The sequence below is a fragment of the Notolabrus celidotus genome, chromosome 16 (assembly GCF_009762535.1).
Source record: "Notolabrus celidotus isolate fNotCel1 chromosome 16, fNotCel1.pri, whole genome shotgun sequence".
Taxonomy (NCBI): Eukaryota; Metazoa; Chordata; class Actinopteri; order Labriformes; family Labridae; genus Notolabrus; species Notolabrus celidotus.
The window spans coordinates 27,146,995-27,155,302 of NC_048287.1; the positions used below are offsets into that span (position 1 = coordinate 27,146,995).

Genomic DNA, 8,308 nt, shown 5'->3' on the forward strand with positions numbered 1-8,308 from the left:
TACACAGAGATGGAGCTGGCAGATAAGAGGCAGGCTATTGTATGACACAACAGGAATGACTTTGCATGAACTGTGCTGATACACCATAGAACAGAGGTCAAAAAAGTCAAAGCATGCAATCGTCATCAGGACTGTAAGTTATCAGAAATTAAAAGCTGTAAATGCAGAAAAGATGAGCCAGGTCAGAAAAGTAATGATTCTCTATTACTCCCTCATTTTACTTAAAATCATCTTTACCCAACAGGATTAATCAGATCAATGTTTCCCTCAGAAAGGAGGAAAAATTGTCTTTAAACTTCAAGCTTTGTCTTTTTCTCAGACCAACAGCTCACACCTCCGAGTCGTTCACTCGACTGTAATATAAGAGGAGGGCAGCAGCAAGTGGCACATTTAAAATGCAGAACAACAAAGCAGTTCACGGCCTCAGCAAAGTTTATCAAAACGACATTTTACTTCACTGTTTTTTTTTGTTTATTATTTGTTTATTTATTTGCACAATTTAAAAAATACACAAAAAGAGCAAAGAGAAACCTCAGAGAGCTTATTTGAAGCCTCCACCCAAATAATTTCCAAATATCACAAGTTGATTAAAAAATACTAAACTGACTTATATAAATATAGTTGATACTAACAATAAAATAACACAAAAATATATTAAATTAACAATTAATAGAAATGCAGTTATAAATCAACAGAATTCAAAAGTACAAAACATGAATATGATGTGTTTGGATACCTATCTATGAGTATGCGGTTGAGCATAATGAGTATAATTAAAGAGCAATGGTTCAAAGTTTTTTCAAGCATCTTTTATAACATTTTAAAGACAAACAGTTTTAGCCACATTGGAATAAATATTCCAGAGTTTTGTGCCCCTGAAACGTATCGAGAATTAACTTCTACAGGTAAAAAATAAAGTTTGATGATTTGAGTAAGAGTGGACCTGTGAATTTAATTTGAAGTAAGACTTGAAGTAATCAGGGATATTCCCTTCACGTTGTATTTTATACAAAAAACACATTTGAGAGATATTGATGTTATAAATATTAAGAATCTGAATCAAAGGAGCAGAGGAGACGTGTGACTTCGACCGAGTTTCCATCCTTACTCAACGTTTCTGAAGGAGCAACATTTTATGGAGAGCCGTAGGAAAAGTACGAGCCCAAACTATATTACAATATGAAAGATGTGGATAAATTAGGCTGTAATAAAGAATAAGAAGAAAATTGGAGGCAACAAGATGACTAATCCTTCTTAAAACTGTGTTTAGTTAAAGCTCCTGTGAAGAGTGTTTTTAACTGGCGACTGGCTTAAATTAACCATGATGCCTTTTATGACCTACAAAAGCAAGGAGACTGATAATATAATCATAATCTGTAATTCCTATCAGGCAAGGCAAGTGTACTTATAAAGTTCCATTCATACAAAGAGGGATTCAAAGTTCTTTACAGAGTTAAAAAAACAAATCAAAACAGTAACAATCAACAAAAACACAACAAACACTTAAAGCACTGTGAGAGGATAGGTTTCAGACAAAGTGAGGAGCATAGCCTCTTTGTTTGTAACTTCAGTGACTTGTAGAAAAGCAGGATTTCAGAAAATATGACTGCAACATGTACAGGACAAATCAGCAAAGGTATGCGAGGTACCATGAAGCAGTCTGGGGCACGGTACTGAGGGCATTGGTAACTCTGCCTTTAAGGACTTGTATTGGGAACTGGAGGATCACTGGTTCATGTCTCAGGACAGACCGTGATAGGAAAGTGGGCTGTAGATGAAGAGGTGCTGGTTCAGTTTCAAATACAACAGCAACAAATATGTACTTTTTTTTAATTAACTCTTTATGAAGTGTAACTTTGGAGTCATTTTAAAGTTGTGAATGCAGAAATGTGCATTTTTGTTTTCCTGGTTTTGAAAAGGAGCACATCTTTTAAGTAAATTAATAATGAAATAATGCAAGAAAATGTTCAAATATTCCTTCTGAGGACCGAATTACAGGAGTGTTTTTCTGGAAACTATAGCAGACCTGTCTTAATGAAGGTTTACTTCAAACCTGTTCAATGAAACTCCAGTCCTGAGTCTGAAACGTGGTTTCAGACATGTCTTTAAAAACAAGTGAAACCCATTAGCAGCTGTTCCTCCTTAACAGTTCAATCCAATCTATCAGATTAAAGTCTGTAACCATGAAGTGGGGGAGCTTTCTGCCTGAAATGTCTGTACTTTCAACCAACAGTCACTTGACCTCGTCCGTTTACCACCTGCTCCCTCGTCTGTAAACCGACCTGGGGATGAGAGAAAGGAAGAGAGAGACAGAGAGAGAGAGAGAGGAGGTAAAACACTAGGTGGTGTCCACCTGACCAGCTCCAACCATGCATCATTAATGTCCATGCATCATTGATGGCGTCCGCTGGCTACAGGTGGAGTGGTACAATCCCCTCTCCATTCACCCCCCCAAGGCCTACAACTGAAGACACACATGATCCAGGTCTCAGTCCAGTTTACCCGCACAGGTAACGCTAGATATCTCCTATTGGAGTCTTTAAACTAGGATCATATATGCACCTGTAGTCAGGTGCTCTTCTGTTCTCCTCTAGGTGTGACAAACTCAGACACAGATGAGTGGCACCGCTGGAGCTGCACCCCCGACCATCATGCTGGGTTTGGGTTTGGACCTCGGTGGACCATGGCACCAGAGATCCACTCAGGCGTTCCTGCTCACCAGCTCTGTGAACACACCACTCACAGGAGCAAGAGGAGGAGGAGGAGGAGGCTGGGGGAGCAGGAACCCTCTGAGGCTGCCGGCGCTGGCTGCTACAACCAAAGGATCCCACGGGAGGAGCAGCATGGCTCGACTCAGGTGAGCTTAAAGGATGGTTCAGCTTTCCAATGGGGTTTTAATGTGCATACGTGGCCCTTATTTGTTCCTCAGGGATATACAGTATATCCATAGAACAGTGGATAAATAATATAAGATATGTATTTTGAATAAAGGGGGTTTTACTCTACTTGGTGAAATAAGAAGAATTCAGGAAAGCAACAGACAGACTGTTCAAAAGAGTATCAGGGGCCACATTAGGAAAATAAAAGTCTGATTATTACTGGAATAAAATCATAATGTTATTTGAATAAAGTTGTAATAAAGTTGCAGTTATGGTCAACAGTTCACCCATTGTTATAAGTATCAGAACTCTCAAAAAAGCTTGTAACAAAATGACTTAATTCTCACAACACTACAAATTTATTTTCAGAATCTTAATTTTTTTCCCCCTCTTGTGGCCCTGATACTCAATCATAAAAATGTGATGTCACTTTTCATTTTTAAGTAATAAGGAAATGTTTGTTTTGAGCCTGAACTCAATCTGTTGTTTACACTGTCAGCAGTGAGCTGTGTTAGCTGTTTGCGTTTTTTTGAAAGTTAAATCAGCAAAGGTAAAAATTCAAAGTTGGGTTGAATTTAGTTCTGTCTGCGTTCACACGTGCAACACACCTGAGAAATTTAAGTTTTGTTTTTTTTAAGTTTTGTGCATGTGTGAACACAGGTTTGGATTTTTGACTCTTGAAAACCACACACATTATTTTTAGACTCTGAAAACTGCACAGTTAAAGAAGTAAGTTTGTGTAATATTGACATTATACTGTGAAAACATAATGATTAAGCAGACATATCTGTTAAAGGAAATTTGAAACAAAGTCTGCTCCAAAATCTTTTATTTTGAAAAACACTACACAGTTTGGTTCTGTCTATTTCTGTCTCCTCCATGTTTGCACATAAAGTCCTGATTCTGTAGTTACATTAGCTATTTTATTTTCACTGTTCATGCTTCCACTCGGTCACATAACAGGTCATCACCATGTCCACTACCATTTATATGCAGACGACACCCAACTGTACATTTCTGTCTCACCAAACAACCCAAATGCACTTCAGTCCCTCATCACCTTCCTCTCTGACATGAATGTAAAGATGAGCAAGAACATTTTAAAATGAAACGAAGATTAATTTAATAGGAACCAAAGCAGCCAGAGACAAAGTTCCTTGACAAAGCTAGGACGTTTTAATAATCAAATCAAATCAAGCACTTCGGGCTGCATGCTTGAATGTATGAACGGTGCTTTATAAATAAAAAGGAGTTGAATCAAAGCTCCAGCAACAATCCAGTTGGCTAGGTGTAGGATTGTATATATAATAAAAACATGTAATCAAGTCAAGTCAAGTCAAGTCAACTTTCTTTCTACAGCACATTTAAAAACAACCATGGGGCACTGGTGGCCTAGTGGTCTAAGAGCCCCACATACAGAGGCTACAGTCCTCGTCACAGGGGTCGCCGGTTCGATTCCCGGCTGGTCGACCATTCACTGCATGTCTTCCCACACTCTCTGTTCCCCACATTTCCTGTCTCTTCAGCTGTACTATCAAATAAAGGCAAAAAGGCCAAAAATTAAAAATGAAATAAAATAAAAAAAACAACCAGTGTTGGCCAAAGTGCTTTACAAGGTAAAAAGTAAAAAGTACATGGAGACAACAATATAAAACACAACGTATCAGGATATTAATGTCCTCTTCACGAGGAGAAGGCCAAAGAGAAGAGATGGGTCTTCAACAAAGATTTAAAACATTCAACAGTGGGGGCCGATCGTAATTGGAGTGGCAAGTGATTCCAGAGCTTGGGGGCCGCTTCTGCAAAGGCTCAGACTCCCCGGGTTTTAAGCCGAGTTTTACGCACATCCAGGAGCAGCTGGTTTGTTGACCTCAGTGCTCGAGCTGGGTTGTGAACATAAAGGATATCGGCCAAGTAGGATGGTGCTAATCCATTGAGGGCCTTGTATGTTAAAAGTGCAATTCTAAAATCAATCCTGTGACGGACTGGGAGCCAGTGGAGAGCACGCAGCCCAGGTGTGATGTGCTCCCTCTTTATCCTGCCAGTCAGGAGGCGAGCAGCAGCATTTTGAGCAAGCTGCAGGCGCTGAATAGACGACACGTCTAAGCCCACATACAAGGAATTACAGTAATGAAGCCTAGAAGTAATAAAGGCATGTACCACTGTCTCTAAATCTTTGGGAGGGAGATAGGCTTTTACCTTAGCTATAAGTCTCAGCTGGAAGAAGCTGGACTTAACAACAGAAGAGCAATGACTGGCGATTACAAACTATGACTGCCAAATCTGAGATGCAGGGTCCCAACGTTTTAGTAAAGTCAGACTGAAACACTCTTTGGTATGTTCAAGGCCTCTGAATAAGTTGAAATGTTGTTTCTAAGATGTGTATCCTCGTATGTTGTCTTCTATGTCGTGTGATGCAAGACATAATTTAGACTCTGACAATATATTCATATCAATCTAATGGCCAGTGTAAGGATTGACATTGCACGCCATACACCCTGAGCCTCTATGAGAAAATATCCACTTCTATTAGACAGTATTAAAACAAGCACATTTCTAATGCAAAACAAAGCGCAGAGTCCCCAAGCGATAAAGACAGCAGCTTGTCATGGTGACTTAGTGGCCTTCATTACATATCCTGCAGCATCATCACTGTGTATTTGAATGTGATTAATCGCCTGTTTGTCATCTCCAATCTCCTCTGTCTGCACTATTCATTTCAGCAAAAGTGCCTGTCACGAGGCAGGTTCAACGCCTGACTGGAATTACAGTGTAATTGTTTCCTCTCTGGTGTGCCCTTATTTGATGGCATAAAGTAGGCCACCTCTCTCCACTCCCCCCCCGGTTTGCTTTGAGTACAGCCAGCCACAGAACAGTGTGTCATAAATCTCAGGTGTGAAAGCTGATCCGGTGCCTGATGCAGCACCCACAGCGGCTTTACTCAGAGGGGGTAGAAACCCGAGTGAGGCTGCACATTCACACGCTTAGGCTCTAAAACCCACACACACACAAACACACGTCCATCATCGTCACATCGAGGATTTGATGGCCTCCACTCACCCAAGCAGAGCAGGTTTTGAATAACCATCTGATAAATGAGATGAAGAGGGAGTCCTGGTCAGTCTGTCAGTCAGTGAGTCCACCACTTTGGTCAGGCCTCAGAATGCTTCTTTTTTATAGATGTAAAAATAAAGTTGTAAATACATTCATGATGAACTTCACTTATCCTTAATGGCCACCAGAACCTCGACTGTTGTCGTTCAGCCCTAACACAACTGGACAAGCTTTAATCAAATTTGATATAAGACACTGGAAAATGTCTCTTAATGAACGAGTACTTTTTATTTTCCAAATACTGAAGAAGCTAATGACATTTTTATTTGCAGCTGGACCTTCTGTAAATTGCTAATTGGTTATCATAATTGCATGAAACAAAAAAATCGAACTCCTCAAGTGCTTTTCTCTATATTAAAATGCAAAAACTAAGAGTATTCATATTAGAGTCAGCAGTGTGCCTTACAACAGGGGTTCCCAAAGTGGAGGTCAGGACCCCCCTAAGGGGTCGTGGGACACTAATTGGGGGGTCACAAGATGTCTTCCAGAATGTTTTTTTTTTTTTAAGTAATCTAAAATTGGATATTTTACCCATTATTGTAAAAATATAGACAAAAACAACAGTTACATTTGAATTAAACCTTGCAAATAAAAAAAGTCTCATTAGTGTTCTGCCTTAAATTGTTTCCTTTGACTCTTAAGGTGAGCTTTAGGGTTATTTAACAGTTAGCATCAGAAGCAGGTTCATTCATAACAGCACAGGAAACACCTCCACATGTGCATGAAGGTAGGCTAATTTACTGCAGACTGGCTAAATGAAGTATGAAGCAACATTTAATCACTTGGAGGGACAGTGGGGGGCGTGAGTCTTCTGCACCTGTATTTTGGAGGTCCCAGGCTGAAAGGTTTGGGAACCCCTGCCTTACAATACAGGCCCACAAAGCTGTTAGCATGGTTGCACACCCGTCTTCATCTTTTGGTCTTTTTGAAAGCCCTGGAAAACTTTTGAACTGCAATGAAAGAATCTCACTAAAGGGTGACACAGCTCAAATGTAACTGGACTAAATAAAAAGTGTAGTCCAGCTCCTCAGGATGAACTCAAGTCATGTTGGTGACATTTTAGCTCCATCAGATGAAAACTTTAATTTGTCAAGTACTTTTTCTTTCATCCAAATACCCACAAAACTATCAAGTCACAGCATCAGCAAGTCATTACAGATGATAGCATGTTGAATCATAAAGGTTTCAGCTCCACTGTGCCTGTTCAGCTTCACAGACATGGTACTTGTTTTAATGCACTCACTCTTTGTAATGTCTCTTCTATTCTGTTTGTCTCCACAGCATCAGTGAGCCATCCCTCCTCACAGCAAATGAAAACATCCTGTTTGAAGGATTCTCCAGCAATCGTCACCCCAAAGTCTTACAAAAGCGACCTCCACCTCTTGCTCCATTTTCAAAGTCCTCTATCCTGCTTCCCTGCAAGACCTGCCTCCCACTGAGGACCACCGAGCCCCATCAGCCGCAGAACCATCACTGCAACAAACCGGCCTATCTTCACTTCTCCAAAGCCATTCAGCCCAGCTCCAAACCGAGACCAGCGAGGCGTCCCTCACACAGGTCGGCCCCAAGCACAGAGACAGTACAGGGTGACCTCAGAGCTTCAGTGATGCCTCACAACCCTCTCTCTCAGGGAGAGCCTTTGTCGGTTGTTGGGAAGCCTTGTCTGCTGAGTTGCAGTGAACGCTCCACGCAGAGGACTGTCACAGGTCCGGCACGCACTCAGCTTCATGTGTTTCTGCCAACAGAGGCTGAAGGAGAAGAGGTGGACAGTGAATCTGTGGATGAGGGCTTCATGGATGAGTTGGACAGTAAAATAACTTCCCAGAAGCTCCAGCAGGGGGCGCCAAAGAGAGTTTCCCTTTGAAACATTTTTGCTACTTTACAGTAGAGAGACAGCTGTGTTCATGAGCAGCTTGTGAAATTTGAGGCTTGTATTTTTCTGATTCAAGCTGGGTTCCTTCTTTGAAACTGTGAAAACCTTATTGACGCAACAGACAGGACTGTTTTAGACAATAGGGTTCCTCTAACTTTGTGGCAGAATATTGGGGAAGTTACCTCTGACCTTGACATGACAGTGCTCTTGGTCCATACATACATAAAGACATAGGAGTGTCATGTCTGTATAAAACTGCCATTGTTTGAATACTGGGAACTGACTTTCAGCTGTGAACACAAATAAAGCAACATATGTAATGCTGCTTAATGAAACTAGAATGGTATTATGTAAATAAACTTGTTAGCTTATTTATGAATCTTGCAGTATTAATGTCAGAACTCACCTCTCTCTCACACTGAGGTGAAAAATGTCTTGTTTC

The 8,308-nt window shown here is 40.6% G+C and overlaps 1 protein-coding gene across 1 annotated transcript; it reads left to right on the forward strand.

Annotated features, from left to right (window-relative positions):
- Nucleotides 1-2,629: 2,629 nt before the first annotated feature.
- Nucleotides 2,630-8,204, forward strand: LOC117828254. Its single transcript, XM_034705285.1, has 2 exons — nt 2,630-2,857; nt 7,275-8,204. The coding sequence occupies exons 1-2, from the start codon at nt 2,652-2,654 to the stop codon at nt 7,855-7,857; spliced, it is 789 nt and encodes a 262-aa protein (XP_034561176.1). The 5' UTR covers nt 2,630-2,651; the 3' UTR covers nt 7,858-8,204.
- Nucleotides 8,205-8,308: the final 104 nt, after the last annotated feature.

Excerpts from the sequence above, each read along its gene's own strand:
- LOC117828254 (XM_034705285.1), top strand. The coding sequence starts at position 2,652 with ATGCTGGGTTTGGGTTTGGACCTCGGTGGACCATGGCACCAGAGATCC. Across the intron at positions 2,858-7,274 it reads AGCAGCATGGCTCGACTCAG|CATCAGTGAGCCATCCCTCC; the intron begins GTGAGCTTAAAG and ends TTGTCTCCACAG.